Genomic DNA, 27,408 nt, shown 5'->3' with positions numbered 1-27,408 from the left:
ACATTTACCGGTTTTATTACATAAAATCTAAAGGTTATTACATTAACCATTGTTACAAGACACAGTATACATAGTTCTTGCCTTGACCACATGGATATTATTACCCAATTCATCATTGATTCGTTTTTGGATCATTTTAATCAATTTAGATAATTATGAAAATATCAAATTAAAGTGATAACTTCTTGTTTAGAAGATAATATAATGAATTTATTGATCAATTGAATACATGAATATACACCTATTGTTGAAACATTGTTCTACATAATGACATTTAATAATAATAGTATCATGAGTATATGAAAGAAGATACAATTATCAACATCCCCCCCAACACACACAGGTTCACTATGACATTTTCTAGAACATTTATGCATTTAGATCCCAATGTGTGATATTACATAGACACAGGGGAGACCTGATCCTAGATCAGAACTGAATATTATGCTACTCAGAGGTTACCATGGTGATCAGAATAAGTAACCTGATTTAAGAATGGGAGATGGATATGACTGTTCACTAGATGTTTTCTATTGATCCTTTATTTAGGGATCTGGAACCGGTGCCGGATAGGAAGGAGATGAAATACGTCATGTTTGTGCTTTTTGGTGTTTTCTCATTGGCCCTAAATGAACAAAGCTCTTCCCACATATCTCTATGTAAGGTTTATCACCAGTGTGTGTTCGCTGGTGTCTAGTCAGGGAGGAAGCTACAGTAAAGGTCTTCCCACACTGATCACAGCTATAAGGCTTCTCTCCAGTGTGTATTACCTGGTGTCTATTCAGGGAGAAAGCTAGAGCAAAGCTCTTCCCACATAGACATAAGTTCTCTCTCCAGTGTGTGTTCGATAGTGTCTAATCAGGGAGGAAACCAATGCAAAGCTCTTCCCACACTGATTACAGCTATAAGGCTTTTCTCCAGTGTGTATTACCTGGTGTCTATTCAGGGAGAAAGCTACAGCAAAGCTCTTCCCACACTGATCACAGCTATAAGGCTTAACTCCTGTGTGTTTTATCTTGTGTTTTGTCAGGTTGCCTAACTGATTGAAGTTCTTCCCACACTGATCACAGGTAAAAGGCTTCTCTCCAGTGTGTACACGCTGGTGTATAGTCAAGTTGCTTGACTGATTGAAGCCCTTTCCACACTGATCACAGCTATAAGGCTTAACTCCAGTGTGTGTCAGCTTGTGTTTTGTCAGGTGGACTGACTGATTGAAGGTCTTCCCACACTGATCACAGGTAAAAGGCTTCTCTCCAGTGTGTACACGCTGGTGTTTGGTCAAGTTGCTTGACTGACTGAAGCTCCTTCCACACTGATCACAGCTATAAGGCTTAACTCCAGTGTGTGTCAGCTTGTGTTTTGTCAGGTGGACTGACTGATTGAAGGTCTTCCCACACTGATCACAGGTAAAAGGCTTCTCTCCAGTGTGTACACGCTGGTGTATGGTTAGGGCTCCTGCACTATCAAAGCTTTTCCCACAATCAAGGCAGGAGTAAGGCTTCTCCCCTGTATGAATTCTTGGATGAGATTTGAAGGTGTTAGATGCAGCAAAACTCTTCCCACACTGATCACAGTGAATAATGAAGCCACTCTGGCTTGTGAAACTCTTCCCACAGCCAGAGCAGCAGTGAGGTTTCTTCCCTGTACGTCTCTGCTGGTGTTTCTTGAGATGTTCCGATCTGGAGAAACTCTTCTCTGTCTCGTCAGCAACATCATGTGGTTGAGTTTCCCCAGATGATAAGCCCCTCCCACTGATAGAATGACTGTTAGGGGTGTCCCCTGTGAAACAAAGACATTGAATAAATAAATATGGGTCCATAAATACTATAATATCTTGTTTTAATTGTTTGTTATTTAGCAGACACTCTTATCCAGAGCGACTTACAGGAGCAATTAGGGTTAAGCACCTTGCTCAAGGGCACAGACAGATTTTTCACCTAGTCGGCTCAGAGATTTGACCAGCAACCTTTCGATTAGTGGCCCAACGCTCTTAACCACTAGGCTACCTGCCGCCCTTATCATCAATATACACTCCGTGGCCAGTTTATTAGGTACACCCCCTCCGTTCACGAAACTGGATCAACAATTTACTGGACATTGAGTATACTGTTTATAAAATCAATTAACAGAAGTTGCAGAAGCAGATTGTAGTCTAATCCACACACCCCATTGTTCTTACTTGATGAAATCAAATCTCCATCTCCCTCCTCCTCGTGTCCTTCTCTTACAGTTCCACTCTGCCCTGGTGTTTTCCTGCAGTCGACCAGCCACACAGACACCCTCTTCAGACCCTGCAGTAAGGCTCTACCAGGAGAGTTGTGACCAGGGAACTCTGGCAGGGTGGAGGGCGACGGGCTAGCTCTGTCCTGGTGACCACAGGAAGTATTGTACATAGAATATCATTAGACCAAACATTTGGTTACTTTAGTCTAAATCTCTGATTGATTGGGTGCATCCTTATAATAACTACTTTCTCCTGAAGTGTGTAATTGATCACTACTTTCTACAAATGTACAGTTTTTTCAAATGGAAGTTGTATATTATTTACAAATGTAAAACATTTAAACATTTGTAATGCCCCCGTCTTATGTTCAGAACCTTTGATTGAGAATTCATTGGAGTTGAACACATCTTTCACCCCTGAGTTAATCTTGGTTAACCCAGAACTAATGTCTCACGTAATTGGTCAGCCGCTCGATTTAGTTCTGGGTCCATATGTGTTAGGAGGAGATCTTAAGAGATGCTGGAACGAGGAACACCACCCTCTCTTTCAAGATACGGGCCGAATGTCCCCACCCCTTTCCAAAATGTGGCTGTACAATAGAGCCACGTCTTTCTGGTGCCTTTTACAGCTTGTTTCTAGCCTAAACCATTACATTTATGCATCCTATACATTTATATAATCAGGGTTTGGGAACATTAGCCCCCTCCCCAACCGCCACACCACTGGAATGGCCGTTGACAAATATCCAACACATGGGCTAGTCCACCATCCAGATCAGAGCTGTAAATACAATCAAGCCGGTCAAATGGCAGAGTTGTTAGTTTGGCACTGTTGATCCGCACATATTTGGATGAAAATGTCAAGACAGGAGAAGGTGCATACTAGAATCTATTCTGGATGTTCGAAACTGGTGAGTTTTTCTGATGCTAGCATGCATGTATTTGCACACTGAAGTGGTCCTTTTTACATGTGCATTTGCCCTCCCTTCGGCAAATCAGATCACGACTCCAATCTCCTCCTCTCTGCCCATCCACGTCGACAGGGCCGCAGTGGAGAAGGTAAAAAGCTTCCAGTTCCTTTGTGTACACATCTGACAATCTGAAATGGTCCACCCACACAGACAGTGTGGTGAAGGCGGCTCAACAGCGCCTCTTCAACCTCAGGAGGCTGAAGAAATTCGGCTTGGCCCCTAAGACCCACAAACTTTTACAGATGCACCATTGAGAGCATCCTGTCGGGCTGTATCACCGCCTGGTACAGCAACTGCACGTTCGCAATTTCAGGGCTCTCCAGAGGGTGGTGCGGTCTGCCCAACGCATCACCGGGGCACAATGTCTGCCCTCCAAGACATCTACAGCACCCAACGTCACAGGAAGGCCAAAAAGATCATCAACCACCCGAGCAATGGCCTGTTCACCCCGCTATCATCCAGAAGACGAGGTCAGTACAGGTGCATCACAGCTGGGACCGAGAGACTGAAAAACAGCTTCTATCTCAAGGCCATCAGACTGTTGAACAGCCATCACTAGACGGCCTCCACCCAGTAACCTGCCCTGAACTTAGTCACTGTCACTTGCCGACTACCACCCGGTTAAGTTACCATGCACCTTAGAGGCTGCTGGCCTATGTACATAGCATGGAACACTGGTTACTTTTAATAACTTTAATTTTTACCCACTTCATTTGTATATACTGTATTCTAGTCAAGGCCATCCTATTCAACTATTGCTGTATATATATATATATATATATACACATACACACACATATACACACACACACACACTATTCAATCCTACGTAATCTACAGATATAAATATTATATCCACATACTGTCCATATTGTCTATGTATCCCATCACATACACAACATGACCAAAAGTATGTGTATACCTGCTCGTCAAACAGCTCATTCCAAAGTCATGGGCATTATATACACTTTTCAGGGAAGGCTTTCCACTAGATTTTGGAACATTGCTGTGGGGACTTGCTTCAAATCAGCCACAAGAGCATTATTGAGGTCGGGCACTGATGTTGGGTGATTAGGCCTGGCTCGCGGTCGGCGTTCCAATTCATCCCAAAGGTGTTCGATGGGGTTGAGGGTAGGGCTCTGTGCAGGCCAGTCAAGATCTTTCACACCGATCTCCACAAACCATTTCTTCATGGACCTCGCTTTGTGCACGGGGGCATTGTCATGCTGAAACAGGAAAGGGACCTTCCCCAAACTGTTGCCACAAAGTTAGAAGCACAGAATCGTCTAGAATGTCATTGTGTGCTGTAGCGTTAAGATTTCCCTTTACTGGAACTAAGAGGCCTAGCCCGAACCATGAAAAACAAGCCCAGACCATTATTCCTCCTCTATGCATTGGGGCAGGTAGCGTTCTCCTAGCATCCGCCAAACTCAGATTTGTCAGTCAGACTGCCAGATGGTGAAGCTCCACAGAATTCGTTTCCACTGCTTCAGAGTCCAATGGCGGCGAGCTTTACACCACTCCAGCCGACGCTTGGCATTGCGCATGGTGAACTTAGGCTTGTGTGCGTCTGCTCAGCTATGGAAATCCATTTCATGAAACTCCCGACGAACAGTTATTGTGCTGACGTTGCGTCCAGTGGCAGTTTGGAACTCGGTAGTGAGTGTTGCTACCGAGGACAGACGATGTTTACGTACAACGCACTTCAGTACTCGGTGGTCCCGCTCTGTGAGCTTGTGTGGCCTACCACTTCTCGATTGAGCCATTGTTGCTCCTAGACGTTTCTACTTCACAATAACAGCACTAACAGTTGACCGCGGAAACTCTAGCAGGGCTGAAATTTGACAAACGGATTTGTTGAAAAGGTGGCATCCATGATGGTGCCACGTTGAAAGTCACTGAGCTCTTCAGTAAGGCCATTCTACTGCCAATGTTTGTCTATGGAGATTGCATGGCTGTGTGCTCAATTTTATACACCTGTCAGCAACGGGTGTGGCTGAAATAGCCGAATCCTATCATTTGAAGGGGTGTCCACATACTTATGAATGTACTGTATTTATACTCTGGACTCCGACATTGCTCGTCCTAATTTTTATATATTTCTTAATTAAACATTCTTTTAATTTTAGATTTGTGTGTATTGTTGTGAATTGTTAGATATTACTGCACTGTTGGAACTAGGAACATAGCTTATCTTATTGCGGGTGTAGCGAAGTGGTTAAGTATGTGTACGCGACCAACAAAATCTCATTTGATTTGTTTTCTCAGCTACAGTTTGAGTTGTGTCCTGTCTGACAGTGAAATATGGCTAGCTCTTACCGTAGCTTGGCCTATGGAGTAACGTTAGCTAACAACATTTTGTACATCGCACTGTTCAGTACACTTAACCTTATTTTAGCCCCCAAAAAAGGTAATACTTCCAGGTCAACTGTAATATGAATACCATTGTAAAGCACCATTTCTCCCCTTTCCAGCAAAGTCAATGACGAGACCTTCATGCTACCCGTCTCTGCATGATTGAAGAAAGCAATGGAGCTCCGCCGGGTCTCTTTAAAAATGGCGAGTGGGGAAGCGAAAGCTACTGCGTCATGTGGGGAACCGGCTTTCTTCACCCGATTTGCCCAATTTATCACCTCTAAAATGTAAATAAAACACTATAAACAGTTTATATAATGTCTCATTACATAGCTTTTCAAAATGTCCAAGGGTCACTTTATGGAAGCTATACAGTGGGGAGAACAAGTATTTGATACACTGCCGATTTTGCAGGTTTTCCTACTTACAAAGCATGTAGAGGTCTGTAATTTTTATCATAGGTACACGTCAACTGTGAGAGACGGAATCTAAAACAAAAATCCAGAAAATCACATTGTATGATTTTAAAGTAATTAATTTGCATTTTATTGCATGACATAAGTATTTGATACATCAGAAAAGCAGAACTTAATATTTGGTACAGAAACCTTTGTTTGCAATTACAGAGATCATACGTTTCCTGTAGGTCTTGACCAGGTTTGCACACACTGCAGCAGGGATTTTGGCCCACTACTCCATACAGACCTTCTCCAGATCCTTCAGTTTCGGGGCTGTCGCTGGGCAATACGGACTTTCAGCTCCCTCCAAAGATTTTCTATTCGGTTCAAGTCTGGAGACTGGCTAGGCCACTCCAGGACCTTGAAATGCTTCTTACGGAGCCACTCCTTAGTTGCCCTGGCTGTGTGTTTCAGGTCGTTGTCATGCTGGAAGACCCAGCCATGACCCATCTTCAATGCTCTTACTGAGGGAAGGAGGTTGTTGGCCAAGATCCCGCGATACATGGCCCCATCCATCCTCCCCTCAATACGGTGCAGTCGTCCTGTCCCCTTTGCAGAAAAGCATCCCCAAAGAATGATGTTTCCACCTCCATGCTTCACGGTTGGGATGGTGTTCTTGGGGTTGTACTCATCCTTCTTCTTCCTCCAAACACGGCGAGTGGAGTTTAGACCAAAAAGCTCTATTTTTGTCTCTTCAGACCACATGACCTTCTCCCCATTCCTCCTCTGGATCATCCAGATGGTCATTGGCAAACTTCAGACGGGCCTGGACATGCGCTGGCTTGAGCAGGGGGACCTTGCGTGCGCTGCAGGATTTTAATCCATGACGGCGTAGTGTGTTACTAATGGTTTTCTTTGAGACTGTGGTCCCAGCTCTCTTCAGGTCATTGACCAGGTCCTGCCATGTAGTTCTGGGCTGATCCCTCACCTTCCTCATGATCATTGATGCCCCACGAGGTGAGATCTTGCATGGAGCCCCAGACCGAGGGTGATTGACCGTCATCTTGAACTTCTTCCATTTTCTAATAATTGCGCCAACAGTTGTTGCCTTCTCACCAAGCTGCTTGCCTATTGTCCTGTAGCCCATCCCAGCCTTGTGCAGGTCTACAATTTTATCCCTGATGTCCTTACACAGCTCTCTGGTCTTGCCAATTGTGGAGAGGTTGGAGTCTGTTTGATTGAGTGTGTGGACAGATGTCTTTAACGAGTTCAAACAGGTGCAGTTAATACAGGTAATGAGTGGAGAACAGGAGGGCTTCTTAAAGAAAAACTAACAGGTCTGTGAGAGCCGGAATTCTTACTGGTTGGTAGGTGATCAAATACTTATGTCATGCAATAAAATGCAAATTAATTACTTAAAAATCATACAATGTGATTTTCTGGATATTTGTTTTAGATTCCGTCTCTCACAGTTGAAGTGTACCTATGATAAAAATTACAGACCTCTACATGCTTTGTAAGTAGGAAAACCTGCAAAATCGGCAGTGTATCAAATACTTGTTCTCCCCACTGTATGTATGACTCCCTGATAAAATAAAGGTTCAATAAAAATAAAAGTGTTTTAAATCAAGGCAAGAATTTCAGCTAAATAGGCACAGAAAATACTCTAATCTCACAACTATAATATAATGGAATACAACAGAATAAAATATTTCATAATAACTGTCCAAATTAAAAATTTTGAAAGTGCATTAATAGTGAGATGAGTATCTCAGTTACTTCTCAAAAATAGTAATAATTTGAAAAGGGGCAATTAACTAGCTGGAGTAGCGCATCGTTGCCCATTAATTAAAGGCTAGCGAGCAAGCATCGGGTGATTCAACATGTTTTTTTCTACTTGCACACACACAGAAATCAGTACCATGGATACACATATTTAGCTTAGGTTGATCAGACTAAATCGTTTTTGGTATCTTTTAGTTGTCACTGTATTAGACTAAGCATAGGTGATTAGATTATGTTGAAGTGGTGCTGGAATAGTGAAGGCAGACCCTGTTTTCTTTGCAACTTGCGGTAACTCTAAATCAATAGTTTAGTAACATTAACTGGCTTGACCATGCTGTAGGTCATGTAACTGTTTGTTACATGCAATTTGTTTTGTGAATTTCAAGGGACAAATGTTGCTCTCTGGTTTTATGATTAAACAAAAGGTGTGGTTGAATTTATTCTGCCACTGTCTTCTTGTCTCGGCTGTGTCAAGGCATATGAACTAGCAGGTTATAGAGCAAACAACGCAATTATCACAACAAATAGGTTGTAATATGGCTATTTTTCTGGATTGGCTTCCCCCGGGGATTTTACCCACCCACCCCTACTGCAAGGTGTAGGCTTGGCCTCATTTCTCCATGGTTCTGACTTCAGCTGCTCGTTGCGCATTGCCTTGTATCAATCTGTGTGCTTTAGGCTAGTAGGCTACTTTGCTGAAGGACAAAATATCACAAGTGTGTATTACCACCATTGTTTATTTTGTCCAGCTGTTCAAATGGAACGAAGGGATATGGAAGATCAAAGATGATGAAAACTAGGCCTAGACATGTTATACACCACAGTAGGCATACTGTTAATAAAAGTAAACCAAACTTACCTGATCCATCGTGGAAGCTATTCTTTCTTCAGCGTTTATAAAAAAAATAAAAAATAAACGTGACAGTAAATCTGTAGCTAGCCCACACTACAGTTACTTTGTCACCGCGTTCAGATAAAGAACAGCTAGACCAGAGCAATCAAACGTCCTTTTAAATATCGAAACTCGATTTAAGTTGTGACAAATAAACGTCTAATGTAGGCTAATCTTACTTCAGAAAGATCCTGCGTAAGATTTTACCTGATCTATTAGAGTCAATAAAACGTTCAACACCCTATTCACCAAGAATCCTGTTGTTTGTTTTTGTCTAACTAATTCTACCCCAGAGCCTGTTGGAACAACGTCCTTGTCGAGAGTCCAGATACTTTTATTGGCTGAGGCCCAGTTAGGGTAGCTGACTTAAATGAGTATGCAGCTGATGTGCCAAAAAGCTCCAAAACATTATGGTGGCTTAGGAAGGCCACCAAAAATTCTGAAATTTCCATCCCCAACTATAACATTTTCCATCTAGATAGAACTGCCAAAGGGGGTGGAGTTGCAATCTACTGTAGAGATAGCCTGCAGAGCTCTATCATACTATCCAGGTCTGTGCCCAAACAGTTTGAGCTTCTACTTCTAAAAATCCACCTTTCCAGAAATAAGTCTCTCACTGTTGCCGCTTGCTACAGACCCCCCTCAGCCCCCAGCTGTGCCCTGGATACCATATGTGAATTGATTGCCCCCCATTTATCCTCAGAGTTCGTACTGCTTGGTGACCTAAATTGGGATATGCTTAACACCCCGGCCATCCTACAATCCAAACTAGATGCCCTCAATCTCACACAAATTATCAACAAACCTACCAGGTACAACCCTAAATCCGTAAACATGGGTACCCTCATAGATATCATCCTGACTAACTTACCCTCTAAATACACCTCCGCTGTCTTCAACCAGGATCTCAGCGATCACTGCCTTATTGCCTGCGTCCGTAACGGGTCCGCGGTCAAACGACCACCCCTCATCACTGTCAAACGCTCCCTAAAACACTTTAGCGAGCAGGCCTTCCTAATTGACCTGGCCCTGGTATCCTGGATGGATATAGATCTCATTCCGTCAGTAGAGGATGCCTGGTTGTTCTTTAAAAGTAATTTCCTCTCAATCTTAAATAAACATGCCCCATTCAAAAAATACAGAACTAACAACAGATATAGCCCCTGGTTCTCCTCAGACTTGACTGCCCTTGACCAGCACAAAAACATCCTGTGGCGTACTGCATTAGCATCAAATAGCCCCCGCGATATGCAACTTTTCAGGGAAGTTAGGAACCAATATACACAAGCAGTCAGGAAAGCAAAGGCTAACTTTTTCAAACAGAAATTTGCATCCTGTAGCACTAACTCCAAAAAGTTTTGGGACACTGTAAAGTCCATGGAGAATAAGAGCACTTCCTCCCAGCTGCCCACTGCACTGAGGCTAGGAAACACTATCACCACCGATAAATCTACAATAATCGAGAATTTCAACAAGCATTTTGCTACGGCTGGCCATGCTTTCCACCTGGCTACCACTACCCCGGCCACCAACTCTGCACCCTCCGCTGCAACTTGCCCATGCCCCCCCCGCTTCTCCTTCACACAAATTCAGACAGCTGATGTTCTGAAAGAGCTGCAAAATCTGGACCCCTACAAATCAGCTGGGCTAGACAATCTGGACCCTTTCTTTCTAAAACTAGCCGCAGAAATTGTCGCAACCCCTATTACTAGCCTGTTCAACCTCTCTTTCGTAACGTCTGAGATCCCCAGAGATTGGAAAGCTGCTGCGGTCATCCCCCTCTTCAAAGGGGGTGACACTCTAGATCCAAACTGTTACAGACCTATATCCATCCTGCCCTGCCTTTCGAAAGTATTTGAAAGCCAAGTTAACAAACAGATCACCAACCATTTCGAATCCCACCGTACCTTCTCCGCTATGCAATCCGGTTTCCGAGCTGGTCATGGGTGCACTTCAGCCACGGTCAAGGTCCTAAACGATATTATAACCGCGATCGATAATAGACAGTACTGTGCAGCAGTCTTCATCGACCTGGCCAAGGCTTTCAACTCTGTCAACCACCGCATTCATATTGGCAGACTAAATAGCCTTGGTTTCTCAAATGACTGCCTCGCCTGGTTCACCATCTACTTCTCAGATAGAGTTCAATGTGTGAAATCGGAGGGCCTGTTGTCTGGACCTATGGCAGTCTCTATGGGGGTGCCACAGGGTTCAATTCTTGGGCCGACTCTTTTCTCCGTGTATATCAATGATGTCGCTCTTGCTGCTGGTGACTCTCAGATCCACCTCTACGCAGACGACACCATTTTGTATACATCTGGCCCTTCATTGGACACTGTTAACAAACCTCCAAACGAGCTTCAATGCCATACAACACTCCTTCAGTAGCCTCCAACTGCTCTTAAACACAAGTAAAACTAAATGCATGCTCTTCAACCGAACGCTGCTGGCACCCGCCCACCCGACTAGAATCACCACTCTCGACGGGTCTGACCTAGAGTATGTGGACAACTACAAATACCTAGGTGTCTGGTTAGACTGTAAACTCTCCTTCCAGACTCACATTAAGAATCTCCAATCCAAAGTTAAATCTAGAATCGGCTTCCTATTTCGCAACAAAGCCTCCTTCACTCATGCTGCCAAACATGCCCTCGTAAAACTGACTATCCTACCGATCCTTGACTTCGGTGATGTCATTTACAAAATAGCCTCCAACACTCTACTCAGCAAATTGGATGTAGTCTATCACAGTGCCATCCGTTTTGTCTCCAAAGCCCCATACACTACCCACCACTGTGACCTGTACGCTCTTGTTGGCTGGTCCTCACTACATGTTCGTCGTCAAACCCACTGGCTCCAGGCCATCTATAAATCACTGCTAGGCAAATCCCCGCCTTATCTTAGCTCATTGGTCACCATAGCAGCACCCACCCGTAGTCTGCGCTCCAGCAGGTATCTCTCACTGGTCATTCCCAAAGCCAACACCTCCTTTGGCTGCCATTCCTTCCAGTTCTCTGCTGGCAATGACTGGAACGAATTGCAAAAATCTCTGAAGCTGGAGACTCTTATCTCCCTCAATAACTTTAAGCATCAGTTGTCATAGCACCTTACCGATCACTGCACATGTACACAGCCCATCTGAAATTAGCCCACCCAACTACCTCATCCCTATATTGTTATTTATTTTGCTCTTTTGCACCCCAGTATCTCTATTTGCACATAATCTCTTGCACATCTAGCATTCCAGTGTTAATACTGATTGTAATTATTTTGCACTATAGCCTATTTATTGCCTTACCTCTATAACTTGCTACATTTGCACACACTGTATATATATTTTCTGTTGTATTTTATGACCTTATGTTTTTTTACCCCATATGTAACTCTGTGTTGTTGTTTTTATCGCACTGCTTTGCTTTATCTTGGCCAGGTCGCAGTTGTAAATGAGAACTTGTTCTCAACTGGCTTACCTGGTTAAATAAAGGTGAAATAAAAAATAAATAAAAAATTATCATAGCAAGCCTCACCAGACAGCTTCAGTCCATATCGAATGTACGGGATGGAGTTATGGGTCTGCAAGGACATCCGTTTTCTAAGTTTGCTTTTTACCACACTCATCTGGCTGAATACTCTCTCGACTTCAGCATTCGAGTGTGGCAAGGACAACAGACACAGCAGCCATGGCAAGTTCTTGAAACGGGTTGATATCAGCTGCATCCCTGAACTTCCAAATCTCACTCCAGAAGCCCAGTGTGTTTTTTGTCTCATTCCATTTACTAACATGGATGGCACGCCATTGCTGGACAATCTTGTCTATCTCTGCAGGGGAGTAGCCAAGGAGCTTGGCAATTTTTTATATTTCTCCAGGGCTCTTATTGTGCTTTAGAGTTTCCTCCACATTGAAAACTGACATGCTTCGATGTTGTCCGGCAGTCAACTCATTAGTGAGGGAGATGGTGAAGGCTACACAACGCTTTCGGACATTGTTTTCATCCTCAGGCGCAAGGTGGAGCTCAGCTGCCTTTCACTCAAAAAGGTAACCAAGGTACGGTTTGGGACTGATGTATCCATCTATTGGCCCTTTGAGTATATCAACATTTGCCAATGGATTCAGCACCCTGCTGCTCACAGACTTGATCAGGCTAACCAAGCTGTCAAGTAGCTTAAGAGTATCTACTTGCTCTCCCTCAAAAGCCTTGATGGCCAACTGTACCTCACCCAGCACTGACTTCAAAAAAGTCAGATACAATATGTTTTGAGGATCACTGTAGATGGAGTATAAAACCTCAGCCATGTAACAGTGTTCACTGGACTGGGTGACTGCGAAATGCAGCCTAAGCTCCTCTCACTGGTCCAAAATGCATGAAACCACAGGTTCAATGGAGAGCCAACGTGTGGCACACACCTTGGTTATCTGTAAAGGTTTCTCCCCACAGTTGATGGTCTCATATATGGCCTTGTAGGCCTCCCTGAGCTTTGTAGACACTGAAAACAAGTTAAGTCTCTCGTACCAAGTACTCCACACTACGGGGGATGGTGTCATTGGAAGCATGACTTACAGCAAGCTGCAGAGAGTGGCACACACAGCGAATAAGAACCAGATCTTTGAGGCCATACTCCTCCTTCAGCACTTTATGGACCCCATTGTTAATCCCCGTCATAACAGAGGCATTGCCAGTCCCTATCCCCAGAAGTTTCTCTTTTTTACAGCAACACTTCGAGGAAAGCCCCAACAGCACAGGCTATAGATATGGCATCTCCTCCCTCCAACTCAACAAGCCCCAGAAATGTTGATACAATTGTCTGCTTGGTGTCACTAAAGTACCTTATCACAACCCCCAGGTACTTAGAAACACTTACATCCGTGGACTCATCGAGGAGGAGGCTGAAACGCTGGTCACCCACATCTGCGACCAACTTTTTCAGAAAGTATGGTGTTAGAACACCATTAATCATTTCTGTGCACTTTGTCCTGTGCATTTTGAAGTGGGTAGCAGCAGTGGAGTCTGAGAAAGCAGCTCTACATGCTTCTCCAATGTGATCACATGCCAGCATGGAACAGTATTCAGCGATAGCTAATGCCATGGTGGCCTCAGCCTTTTTTGCAGAGTAATTTTTTAAAAACCATAAATGGCAGCTTGTTTTGGGTGGAACTGTTATAAGGCTTTGCCTTTTGAGTATGTTTTTGAGTTGTCATGTGTTTTTTTTACATCACTAAGTTTGGCGTAGAAATCAGCCTTACAATACAGGCAGTATGCCCGTGTATCATCTCCAATAAACGGCTTCAACCAGCCTTTGAATTCAGGATTTGATTCCCCACTCCTTTCTGTATTTTTGAGTGTACAGTTTAGACTGAGACATGATGAGCTAGCCAGCTAGATGTTTAGCTTATGTCACAGAGGCACACACACAGTGGACGAGGTGAGTAAGTGACTGAGGCTGTGTGAGTCAAATACAGTGATTTATTTTTGTGCAGTGATTTATTTTAGACAACGAACATTTTACATTTACATCCCGCCCTGAATGTAAGCCAGGGCGGGATCAGCCAGCGGCGGCATGCGTGATTCATTTGCAGTCTGGACGCGGAGGGGTGAACATCTCCTGCTCTGACTGCAGCAGGGAGGGACTGGGCCTCCTGTGAGTGCTTTGGGACAGGGGTGGGGCCCACAGCAGCAACCGCTGCTCGTTGAGAATAGTAAGAACGATACGTGCTTTCACGTCAGAGTCGCCAAAAGTCTCCAATAACACCAGAAAAAGTGGCTAGATTTGTCGCTAAGTTGGCAACACTGGGATGGGTCTTCTTCTTTGGTATTATGGCGGTCCGCAAACAATTGTTAAAGATGCATGCCACCACCAACTGATTTTTCTGTTATACACTGCTCAAAAAAATAAAGGGAACACTAAAATAACACATCCTAGATCTGAATGAATGAAAATCTTATTAAATACTTTTTTCTTTACATGTGCTGACAACAAAATCACACAAAAATTATCAATGGAAATCAAATGTATCAACCCATGGAGGTCTGGATTTGGAGTCACCCTCAAAATTAAAGTGGAAAACCACACTACAGGCTGATCCAACTTTTATGTAATGTCCTTAAAACAAGTCAAAATTAGGCTCAGTAGTGTGTGTAGCCTCCACGTGCCTGTATGACCTCCCTACAACGCCTGGGCATGCTCCTGATGAGGTGGCGGATGGTCTCCTGAGGGATCTCCTCCCAGACCTGGACTAAAGCATCCGCCAACACCTGGACAGTCTGTGGTGCAACGTGGCGTTGGTGGATGGAGCGAGACATGATGTCCCAGATGTGCTCAATTGGATTCAGGTCTGGGGAACGGGCGGGCAAGTCCATAGCATCAACGCCTTCCTCTTGCAGGAACTGCTGACACACTCCAGCCACATGAGGTCTAGCATTGTCTTGCATTAGGAGGAACCCAGGGCCAACCGCACCAGCATATGGTCTCACAAGGGGTCTGAGGATCTCATCTCGGTACCTAATGGCAGTCAGGCTACCTCTGGCAAGCACATGGAGGCCCCCCAAAGAAATGCCACCCCACACCATGACTGACCCACCGCCAAACCAGTTATGCTGGAGGTTGTTGCAGTCAGCAGAACGTTCTCCACGGCGTCTCCAGACAATGTCACGTCTGTCACATGCTCAGTGTGAACCTGCTTTCATCTATGAAGAGCACAGGGCGCCAGTGGCGAATTTGCCAATCTTGGTGTTCTCTGGCAAATGCCAAACATCCTGCACGGTGTTGGGCTGTAAACACAACCCCCACCTGTGGACATCGGGCCCTCATTCCACCCTCATGGAGTCCGTTTGAGCAGACGTATGCACATTTGTGGCCTGCTGGAGGTCATTTTGCAGGGCTCTGGCAGTGCTACTCCTGCTCCTCCTTGCACAAAGGTGGAGGTAGCAGTCCTGCTGCTGGGTTGTTGCCCTCCTACGGCCTCCTCCATGTCTCCTGATGTACTGGCCTGTCTCCTGGTAGCGCCTCCATGCTCTGGACACTACGCTGACAGACACAGCAAACCTTCTTGCCACAGCTCGCATTGATGTGCCATCCTGGATGAGCTGCACTACCTGAGCCACTTGTGTGGGTTGTAGACTCAGTCTCATGCTCCCACTAGAGTGAAAGCACCGCCAGCATTCAAAAGTGACCAAAACATCAGCCAGGAAGCATAGGAACTGAGAAGTGGTCTGTGGTCACCACCTGCAAAACCACTCCTTTATTGGGGGTGTCTTGCTAATTTGCCTATAATTTCCACCTGTTGTCTATTCCATTTGCACAACAGCATGTGACATTTATTGTCAATCAGTGTTGCTTCCTAAGTGGACAGTTTGATTTCACAGAAGTGTGATTGACTTGGAGTTACATTGTGTTGTTTAAGTGTTTCCTTTATTTTTTTGAGCAGTGTAAAATATTGTAGTACAAGTACTTCTCTGCAGCTGCCACCACAACATCTATCCACTGTAATTTACGTTCTATTCCTGCAGTACAGTTGACAACCATGGCCATGAACGCAAAAAAAACAAAAACATACAAAAGCATGTTATTTCTATCGCTCTCTATTGACCTCAGCCTAATCAAAGGGATCCTCTCAGTATCCGTCACTCTTTGATTAGGCGATACGACACTTTCTGCACTACTCTGATCCTGGTAACCTCAACCTGTTTTTCTCTTACCGGACACATCTGATCTCCAGCACCATGGGTCCCCCTAGAGTTTCCACACACAACTTTTTCCATCAATACTCCACATTCCTTTCTCTCAGGTCCTCCTTCACACTTCTCACATCTAGGAATATGCTTGCTACACACTGCTAAAAGGAAGTAGTCAAGGATGGGACTTTGTGTTTATACAGGAAGTACCGCCCCCACTTACCGTCAACTAATCATGTCAATGTTGAGCTATAGTTTTAAAACTCGGAAATTAGTTACCTCTGGCTCGTTCAGCCATCCCTGTGGGAAAAATGTGGGTTTTGGAATAAACGCCGAAAATAAGGTTAGCACAGGCTTAGATCTTATACGTTTTGTTCTATGAAATAATAGCAGTCAGTTAATAATAATAATAATAATAATAATAATAATCAATTTAGCAGACGCTTTTATCCAAAGCGACTTACAGTCATGCGTGCATACATTATTTTATTTTTGTGTATGGGTGGTCCCGGGGATCGAACCCACTACCTTGGCGTTACAAGCGCCGTGCTCTACCAGCTGAGCTACGACCTTCATGAATTATGAAGCCTTTTTGTGATTTATATACTTTTTGTATTATATAAATTCTTACATTCACAAGAAGTGATAAAGATTGTAGAACAAAACGTATAAGCTCTCCTAAACCTGTGTTTACAGCAGACCTCATTTTCGGCATTTATCTAAACACCTTACAAAAAAGCCATTACTTTTCCCCATAGGCTTTGTCCAACGGAACCATGGCAAAATTAGTGCCTATAAAAAGATGCCATTACTATTTCTCTCTTTAGAGCCCCACAGTGGACGAGTCATAATACCTATAAAACCTAGTGGTCAAACAGGGAAATGGTCCAATTTGTTTTACACCATTCATTTTTCCCACAGGGGTTTTCCCATAGGCTTACCCTGGGGACACATTTTGATAACCGTGTAAATCTCTCTCGGACAAGGTGACTTTTATCAGTATAGTCGGCTCTATTTACTCTCAAATTTCGCAAATGCAAATTAGCATGAAAGTAGACATCATGAAAGACTACAAATCCCTGCAAGCTCCTGCACATCATCTCTAGATAACACCTTTGCTAACAGGTATTGTGTCATTTTAAAACCTGCCCATGACAGGTCACAGAATTGTCAATTTAAAGAAATGCAGCCAATGTATTAATTAGAACATCTAGCTAACATTAGATAGTTAATCCAGAGATTCTTACCTTTAATGTTAGGTCATTGACTGCAAGATATTAGCACTTGTCCCTTAGTATTTAAATAAATGCATACCAGTAAAACTAGACACTTGAATCTGATAGTATTCCGAGTGGTGACGCAAGGCTCGCTACTTGGCTATATTCACTAATACAATTACGGGCCTTTAGCATTCACATAATATTAATGCAGACACCTATTGTTGAAACATTATTATTATCTATTTAAATCCCAATAGTTGATATTACATAGACACAGGGGAGACCTGATCCCAGATCAGAGCTGCATATTATGCTCCAGCATGGTTACCATGGTGATCAGACTAAATCAAATCAAAATGTTATTTGCCACATGCGCCGAATACAACAGGTGTAGACCTTACTGTGAAATGCTTACTTACAAGCCCTTAACCAACAATGCAGTTAAGAAAAATAAGTGTTAAGTAAAGAAATCGATAAGTAAAAAATAAAAAATATAATTACAGAGCAGCAGTAAAATAAAATAACAGTAGGGAGGCTATATACAGGGGGTACAGGTACAGAGTCAATGTGCGGGGGCACAGGTTAGCCAAGGTAATTGAGGTAATATGTACATGTGGGTAGAGTTGGTGATGCATAGATAATAAACAGAGTAGCAGCAGCATAAAAGAGGGGGTGGGGGGGAATGCAAATAGTCTGGGTAGCCATGATTAGCTGTTCAAAAGTCTTATGGCTTGGGGGTAGAAGCTGTTAAGAAGCCTTTTGGGCCTAGACTTGGCACTCCGTTACCACTTGCCGTGCGGTAGCAGAGAGAACAGTCTATGACTAGGGTGGCTGGAGTCTTTGACAATTGTTAGGGCCTTCCTCTGACACCGCCTGGTATAGTGGTCCTGAGTGGCGCAGTGGTCTAAGGCACTGCATCGCAGTGCTAACTGTGCCACTAGAGATCCTGGTTCGAATCCAGGCTCTGTCGCCGCCGGCCGCGACCGGGAGACTCATGGGCGGCGCACAATTGGCCCAGCGTCGTCCAGGGTAGGGGAGGGAATGGCCGGCAGGGATGTAGCTCAGTTGATAGAGCATGGCGTTTGCATTGTGGGTTCGATTCCCACGGGGGGCCAGTATAAAAAAAAAATATGTGTTCACTAACTGTAAGTCGCTCTGGATAAGAGCGTCTGCTAAATGACTAAAATGTAAATGTAAAAATGGATGGCAGGAAGCTTGGCCCCAGTGATGTACTGGGCCGTACGCACTACCCTCTGTAGTGCCTTGCGGTCAGAGGCCGAGCAGTTGCCATACCAGGCGGTGATGCAACCAGTCAGAATGCTCTTGATGGTGCAGCTGTATAACTTTGAGGATCTGAGGACCCATGCCAAATCTTTTCAGTCTCCTGAGGGGGAATAGGCTTTTTCGTGCCCTCTTCATCACTGTCTTGGTGCGTTTGGACCATGATAGTTTGTTGGTGATGTGGACACCAAGGAACTTGAAACTCTTAACCTGTTCCACTACAGCCCCGTCGATGAGAATGGGGGCGTGCTCAGTCCTCTTTTTTTTCCTGTCACGTTGAGGGAGAGGTTGTTGTACTGGCACCACACAACAAGGTCTCTGACCTCCTCCCTATAGGCTGTTTCATCGTTGTCGGTGATCAGGCCTACCACTGTTGTGTCGTCTGCAAACTTAATGATGGTGTTAGAGTCGTGAACAGGGAGTACATTTACATTTTAGTCATTTAGCAGACGCTCTTATCCAGAGCGACTCACAGGAGCAATTAGGGTTAAGTGCCTTGCTCAAGGGCACATTTATGTCATTTAGCAGATGCTCTTATCCAGAGCGACTACAAATTGGTGCATTCACCCTATAGCCAGTGGGATAACCACTTTACAATTTTCAATTTTACTTTCTTTATTTTATTTATTTATTTATTTATTTATTTTTTTTGGGGGGGGGGGGGGGGGGGGGGGATAGAAGGATTACTTTATCCTATCCCAGGTGTTCCTTAAAGAGGTGGGGTTTTAAATGTCTCCGAAAGGTGGTGAGTGACTCCGCTGTCCTGGCGTCGTGAGGGAGCTTGTTCCACCATTGGGGTGCCAGAGCAGTGAACAGCTTTGACTGGGCTGAAAGGGAACTATGCTTCCACAGAGGAAGGGGAGCCAGCAGGCCAGAGGTGGATGAACGCAATGCCCTCGCCTGGGTGTAGGGACTGATCAGCGCCTGAAGGTACGGAGGTGCCGTTCCCCTCACTGCTCCATAGGCAAGCACCATGGTCTTGTAACGGATGCGAGCTTCAACTGGAAGCCAGTGGAGTGTGCGGAGGAGGGGGGTGACGTGAGAGAACTTGGGAAGGTTGAACACCAGACGGGCTGCGGCATTCTGGATGAGTTGTAGGGGTTTAATGGCACAGGCAGGGAGCCCAGCCAACAGCGAGTTGCAGTAATCCAGACGGGAGATGACAAGTGCCTGGATTAGGACCTGTGCCGCTTCCTGTGTAAGGCAGGGTCGTACTCTCCGAATGTTGTAGAGCATGAACCTGCAGGATCGGGTCACCGCCTTGATGTTGGCGGAGAACGACAGGGTGTTGTCCAGGGTCACGCCAAGGCTCTTCGCACTCTGGGAGGAGGACACAACGGAGTTGTCAACCGTGATGGCGAGATCATGGAACGGGCAGTCCTTCCCCGGGAGGAAGAGCAGCTCCGTCTTGCCAGGGTTCAGCTTGAGGTGGTGATCCGTCATCCATACTGATATGTCGGCCAGACATGCAGAGATGCGATTCGCCACCTGGTTATCAGAAGGGGGAAAGGAGAAGATTAGTTGTGTATCGTCAGCGTAGCAATGATAGGAGAGGCCATGTGAGGATATGACAGAGCCAAGTGACTTGGTGTATAGCGAGAATAGGAGAGGGCCTAGAACTGAGCCCTGGGGGACACCAGTGGTGAGAGCACGTGGTGCGGAGACAGCTTCTCGCCACGCCACTTGGTAGGAGCGACCGGTCAGGTAGGACGCAATCCAGGAGTGAGCCGCGCCGGAGATGCCCAGCTCGGAGAGGGTGGAGAGGAGGATCTGATGGTTCACAGTATCAAAGGCAGCAGACAGGTCTAGAAGGACAAGAGCAGAGGAGAGAGTACAGGAGGGGACTGAGCACGGACCCCTGAGGGGCCCCCATGTTGAGGATCAGCTTGGCGGATGTGTTGTTACCTACCCTTACCACCTAGGGGCGGCCCGTCAGGAAGTCCAGGATCTAGTTGTAGAGGGAGGTGTTTAGTCCCAGGGTCCTTAGTTTAGTAATGAGCTTTGAGGGCACTATGGTGTTGAACGCTGAGCTGTAATCAATGAATAGCATTTTATTGCATGACATAAGTATTTGATCCCCTACCAACCAGTAAGAATTCCGGCTCTCACAGACCTGTTAGTTTTTCTTTAAGAAGCCATCCTGTTCTCCACTCATTACCTGTATTAACTGCACCTGTTTGAACTCGTTACCTGTATAAAAGACACCTGTCCACACACTCAAACAGACTCCAACCTCTCCACAATGGCCAAGACCAGAGAGCTGTGTAAGGACATCAGGGATAAAATTGTAGACCTGCACAAGGCTGGGATGGCTACAGGACAATAGGCAAGCAGATTGGTGAGAAGGCAACAACTGTTGGCGCCATTATTAGAAAATGGAAGAAGTTCAAGATGACGGTCAATCACCCTCGGTCTGGGGCTCCATGCAAGATCTCACCTCGTGGGGCATCAATGATCATGAGGAAGGTGAGGGATCAGCCCAGAACTACACGGCAGGACCTGTTCAATGACCTGTGACCACAGTCTCAAATAAAACCATTAGTAACACACTACGCCGTCATGGATTAAAATCCTGCAGCGCACGCAAGGTCTCCCTGCTCAAGCCAGCGCATGTCCAGGCCCGTCTGAAGTTTGCCAATGACCATCTGGATGATCCAGAGGAGGAATGGGAGAAGGTCATGTGGTCTGATGAGACAAAAATAGAGCTTTTTGGTCTAAACTCCACTTGCCGTGTTTGGAGGAAGAAGAAGGATGAGTACAACCCCAAGAACACCATCCCAACCGTGAAGCATGGCGGTGGAAACATCATTCTTTGGTGATGCTTGTCTGAAAAGGGGACAGGACGACTGCACCGTATTGAGGGGAGGATGGATGGGGCCATGTATCGCGAGATCTTGGCCAACAACCTCCTTCCCTCAGTAAGAGCATTGAAGATAGGTCATGGCTGGGTCTTCCAGCATGACAACGACCCGAAACACACAGCCGGGGAAACTAAGGAGTGGCTCTGTAAGAAGCATCTCAATGTCCTGGAGTGGCCTAGCCAGTACCAGACCTGAAACCAATTGAAAATCTTTGGAGGGAGCTGAAAGTCCGTATTGCCCAGCGACAGCCCCGAAACCTGAAGGATCTGGAGAAGGTCTGTATGGAGGAGTGCAAACCTGGTCAAGACCTACAGGAAACGTATGATCTCTGTAATTGCAAACAAAGGTTTCTGTACCAAATATTAAGTTCTGCTTTTCTGATGTATCAAATACTTGTCATGCAATAAAATGCAAATTAATTACTTAAAAATCATACAATATGATTTTCTGGATTTTTGTTTTAGATTCCGTCTCTCACAGTTGAAGTGTACCTATGATAAAAAATTACAGACCTCTACATGCTTTGTTTGTAGGAAAACCTGAAAAATCGGCAGTGTATCAAATACTTGTTCTCCCCACTGTAGGTGTTCCTTTTGTCCAGGTGGGAAAGGGCAGTGTGGAGTGCAATAGAGATTACTTCATCTGTGGATCTATTAGGGTGGTATGCAAATTGGAGTGGGTCTAGGGTTTCTGGGATTATGGTGTTGATGTGAGCCATGACCAGCCTTTCAAAGCACTTCATGGCTACAGACGTGAGTGCTATGGATCAGTAGTCATTTAGGCAGGTTATCTTAGTGTTCTTGGGCACAGGGACTATGGTGGTCTGCTTGAAACATGTTGGTATTACAGACTCAGTCAGGGACATGTTGAAAATGTCAGTGAAGACACTTGCCAGTTGGTCAGAGCATTCTCGGAATACACGTCCTGGTAATCCGTCTGGCCCTGCGGCCTTGCGAATGTTGACCTGCTTAAAAGTCTTACTCACATCGGCTAGGGAGAGAATGATCACATAGTCATCCGGAACAGCTGATGCTGATGCTCTCATGCATGGTTCAGTGTTGCTTGCCTCGAAGTGAGGCAACTGTTTAAGAATGGGAGATGGATATGATTGTTCGCTAGATGTTTTCTATTGATCCTTTATTTAGGTATCTGGAACCGGTGCCGGATAGGAGATTAAATACGACCCATTTTTGCTTTCTGGTGTATTCTCATTGGCCCTAAATGGACAAAGCTCTTCCCACATATAGCTATCTAAGGTCGCTCTCCAGTGTGTGTTCGCTGGTGTGTAGTCAGGGAGGAAGCTACAGCAAAGCTCTTCCCACACTGATCATAGCTATAAGGCTTCTCTCCAGTGTGTATTACCTGGTGTCTATTCAGGATGGAAGCTACTGCAAAGCTCTTCCCACACTGATAACAGCTATACGGCTTCTCTCCTGTGTGTGTTCGCTGGTGTGTAGTCAGGTTGCTTGACTTATTGAAGCTCTTTCCACACTGATCACAGCTATAAGGCTTCTCTCCTGTGTGTACACACTGGTGTTTGGTTAGAGTTCCCGAATTAGCAAAGCTTTTATCACAATCAGGCAGGGGTAAGGCTTCTCCCCTGTATGAAATCTGATGAAATTTTAAGGTTTGAGAAGCAGTGAAACTCTTCCCACACTGAGAGCAGCAGTACGGTTTCTCTCCGGTGTGAATCAGCTGGTGAATTATGAAGGACCTCCGTGTAGTGAAACTCTTCCCACAGTCAGAGCAGCAGTGGTGAGATTTCTTCCCTGCATGTCTCTGCTGGTGTTTCTTGGGGTGTTTGTTGAGGTATTCTGATTGGGAGATACTCTTCTCTGTCTCGTCAGCAACATGTCGTTGTTGAGGCTCCACAGATGAAAAGTCCCTCCCACTGAGAGAGCGACAGTTAGGGGTGTCCCCTGCTAAATAAAGATATTGAATAACTAGGTTTTGGAAATATGGATCCACAAAGAAATATCAACAATATATCAAAATACACTCAGTGGACAGTTTATTAGGTACACTACCTCCATGAAAATAGACCGCTCCTACATACAGTGAGTCGAGTGACCCAAGCGGCTGAGCGTGGTATGATTGTCCGTGCCAGGTGCGCCGGATCCAGTATCTCAGAAACGGCGGCCCTCCTAGACTTCTCACGCACGACAGTGTCTAGGGTTTTACCAAGAATGGTGCAGCAACAAAACAAAAAAATTCAGTCAACGGCAGTCCTGTTGGTGAAAACAGCTCATTGACGAGAGAGGTCGAAGGAGAATGGCAAGAATCGTGCAAGCTATCAGGCGGGGCCACAAACTGCGCAGTACAACCGTGGTGAACAGAGCGGCATCTTGGAACATACAACTCGTCGATCCTCGTCACTGATGGGCTATTGAAGCAGGCGACCACACTTTAAAATAAAGTGGTGATCCTAACTGACCTAAAACAGGGAATTTTTACTAGGATTAAATGTCAGGAATTGTGAAAAACTGAGTTTAAATGTATTTGGCTAAGGTGTATGTAAACTTCCGACTTCAACTGTAGCTAGCTCTTAGCATAGCTTGTTCTATGGAGTAGATAGCTAGCTAGTGTTGCAAAAGTCCATTGCATTGCATGCATTGTAAGGTAGCAGCATGACAATTTGGTTTTGAACTGATGTAGCTATGTTTTGAACAAAAATGTATGACTGGCATTTGGACGTGAACTAGCTATCATTAGCTAGCTTCTGTGTCGATGTTGTCTGGTTCTAATTAGCTAGCTAGCTAATGGCTGAAGTTACTTGTTTAACAAAACTTCCATGAACAATTACAGCTAGCTACCATTCTTTGCCTGTTTGTTAGCTAGCTACTTTCAGCTGACTGGTGTTAGCTAGCTAAAGAGGCTAGCTGCTGGACATTGGACAAGCAAGCTAACGTTAGCTAATAGCAGTTGTATTGTTGCCAAGCATCCAAGTTGTTGACCAGGTTAGATAGAACTCAGATTTGGCTGAAATTAAGTTAGCATTGTCAGAAATGGTACAAAAAGGTAGCACATTGTTGGTTCTTAAATGGACAGAAATAAAAACTGTTGCACCTACAAACTTATTCAAATGGTCACTTTATTGAAACTATAGTGCCGTTTTAATCAGACGCAATACTTTTAGCGAAGTAGTCGCAGAAAATACTGAACACTAACGAATAGAATATAATGTAATCTAAAACAAAATATAAAATAATAATTGTCCACATTTTTTTGGGGGGGGGACATTGTGGAGTGAGATGAGCATCTCACAGTTACTTCTCAAAAAGAGTAATAATTTGAAAAGGGGCCATTAACTAGCTGGCCTGGTGCATCGTTGGCCATGAATGGAAGTTACTAGGTGTTATGATGAGTTTCTGGTATTGAGAAGTTCAGGATGTAAGAGAGCAGTTGACACAGATGGAAGTTTGATTTACATTTATTTCAGTACTGGATCACATAATAATATAATAATAATGCTTTGCCTCATCATATGACTGACTTCCTTACCACATCTTTCAACTTATATAATGCCCTTCCAACCAACTTTTATTTACATTTACATTTTAGTAATTTAGCAGACGCTCTTATCCAGAGCGACTTACAGTTTGTGAATACATATATTATAATTTTTATACTGGCCCCCCGTGGGAATCGAACCCACAACCCTGGCGTTGCAAACGCCATGCTCTATCAACTGAGCTACATCCCTGCCGGCCATTCCCTCCCCTACCCTGGACGACGCTGGGCCAATTGTGCGCCGCCCATGAGTCTCCCGGTCGCGGCCGGCTGCGACAGAGCCTGGATTCGAACCAGGATCTCTAGTGGCACAGTTAGCACTGCGATGCAGTGCCTTAGACCACTGCGCCATCGTACCCAGTTGCTAACTATTACTAACTGCCACTCACTTCCTACATATCATTCCTCTCCTTGTTGTCGGGTGGCACCCTAGCCAGGCCATTCCATCACGCACCAATCCTAAGATTAGCAACAGTGGCCCCCCATTCTATCTTGGCACACTGACCTTCTAGTACTCCCTCGTGACCGACATAACACATGGCTTGTCCTTGTTCTCTGTCCACATACAGCTTATGATTTCTCCATACATTCATGAATCTTGTATCACAAATCATCATAACACTAGGCTAGCGTGCAAGCATCTTAGCCAGGTAGCCTAGGCCAAAAGCGTGTACTGTTTGACAGAGGAGGACGGAATTTACATTTCTCTACAAGTTGGGTGAGTCAACATGTTATTTTTCTACTTGCACGCACACAGAAATCAGTACCATGGGGGGGGGGGGGGTGATGCAATTTAAGAAAGTTCGGGGCACATGTCCACCCCGTCCCCAGTGAAAGTTGCACCCCTGGTTTTTGGTATATTTTAGTTGTCACTGTTGTAGACTAAACATAGGTGATTAGATGATGATGAAGTTGAAATGGTGCTTGAATAGTGGAGGCAGCGCCTGTTTTCCCATACGTAAAAATGTATGCACACATGACTGTAAGTCGCTTAGGATAAAAGCGTCTGCTAAATGGCATATTATTAGTATTATTTTCTTTGCTACTTACAGTAACTCTAAATCAAGTTGTTTAGTAGGCCGAAAACATTAACTTGCTTGACCATTCTGTAGGTCACGTAACTGTTTGTTACATGCAACATGTTTTATATACTCAACCAGACAGATGTTCCTCTCTGGTTTTATGATTGAAAAAAAGGTGTGGTTGAATTTATTCTGCCACTGTCTTCTTGTCTCGGCTGTCTCAAGGCATATGAACTAGCAGGTTATAGAACAAACAACGCAATTATCACAACAAATAGGTTGTAAAATGGCTAATTTTCTGGATTGGCTGCCCTGGTCATTTTACCAACACCCCTACTGCAAGGTGTAGGCTTGGACTCACTATTTCTCCATGGTTCTGACTTCAGCTGGTCGTTGCGCATTGCCTTGTATCAATCTGTGTGCGATAGGCTAGTAGGCTACTTTGCTGAAGGACAAAATATACTGTTTATTACCACCAGATGATGAAAACTAGGCCTAGACATGTTATACACCACAGTAGGCATACTGTTAATAAAAGTAAACCAAACTTACCTGATCCATCGTGGAAGCTATTCTTTCTTCAGCGTTTCTTCAAATAAAAAAACCTCAAGAGTAAATCTGTAGCTAGCCCACACTAGTTACTTTCTTTGTCACAGCTAGACCAGAGCAATCAAACGTCCTTTTAAATATCGAAACTCGATTTCAGTTGTGACAAATAAACGTATAATGTAGGCTAATCGTACTTCAGAAAGATCCTGGGTAAGATTTTACCTGATCTACTAGAGTCAATGAAACGTTCAACACCCAATTCACCAAGCATCCTGATATCTGTTATCGTCTACCTCTACCTCTACCCGATAGCCACTTGGAACAACATCCTCATCGAGAGTCCAGATAGTAATAATTTACTGAGGCCCAGTAAGGGTAGCTTATACAATACCAGACTGATTACAGCAGCACTATCTGTGCAGCGAAACAGTAAAACCCAATAAACGTTCAATCAGACCTCTGCAGTGGCCATGAGGCATTAAAAGCAATGCAACCTCCGCAGTAGTCAGTGGCTGTATACTTTTTCCGCTTCACGGAAAAGAGCAGACTGAAGGAAGTGGGCTTCTTCTTCTTTGTTATTATGGCGGTCCGCAAACAATTGTTATAGGTGCATGCCGCCACCTAGTGAGGTGGCTGTGTGTCTGCCCACTATTCTGTAGTATTAATTCATT

The 27,408-nt window shown here is 44.6% G+C and overlaps 1 protein-coding gene across 3 annotated transcripts; it reads right to left on the bottom strand.

The window, feature by feature from the left end:
• On the bottom strand, positions 1–27,286 carry LOC311104504 (uncharacterized protein). 3 transcript variants are annotated; one of them, XM_084146360.1, is made up of 3 exons: positions 26,741–27,286; positions 2,180–2,366; positions 1–1,779 (listed from the first exon to the last, which is right to left on the bottom strand). In XM_084146360.1, the coding sequence occupies exons 1-3, from the start codon at positions 26,747–26,749 to the stop codon at positions 794–796; spliced, it is 1,182 nt and encodes a 393-aa protein (XP_084002486.1). In that variant the 5' UTR covers positions 26,750–27,286; the 3' UTR covers positions 1–793. The 3 variants fall into 3 exon arrangements, with proteins under 3 accessions (XP_084002486.1, XP_084002487.1, XP_084002485.1); XM_084146361.1 differs by lacking the exon at positions 26,741–27,286 and adding an exon at positions 8,592–8,621 and having other exon boundaries at positions 7–1,779; XM_084146359.1 differs by lacking the exon at positions 26,741–27,286 and having other exon boundaries at positions 7–1,779; positions 2,180–2,448.
• Between the last annotated feature and the right edge of the window lie 122 nt (positions 27,287–27,408).

Source organism: Coregonus lavaretus, assembly GCF_964263955.1.
Source record: "Coregonus lavaretus genome assembly, chromosome: 28".
Lineage (NCBI taxonomy): Eukaryota > Metazoa > Chordata > Actinopteri > Salmoniformes > Salmonidae > Coregonus > Coregonus lavaretus.
Note: the sequence above shows the minus strand (reverse complement) of the source record. Positions and strands in the feature narration are given on the sequence as shown.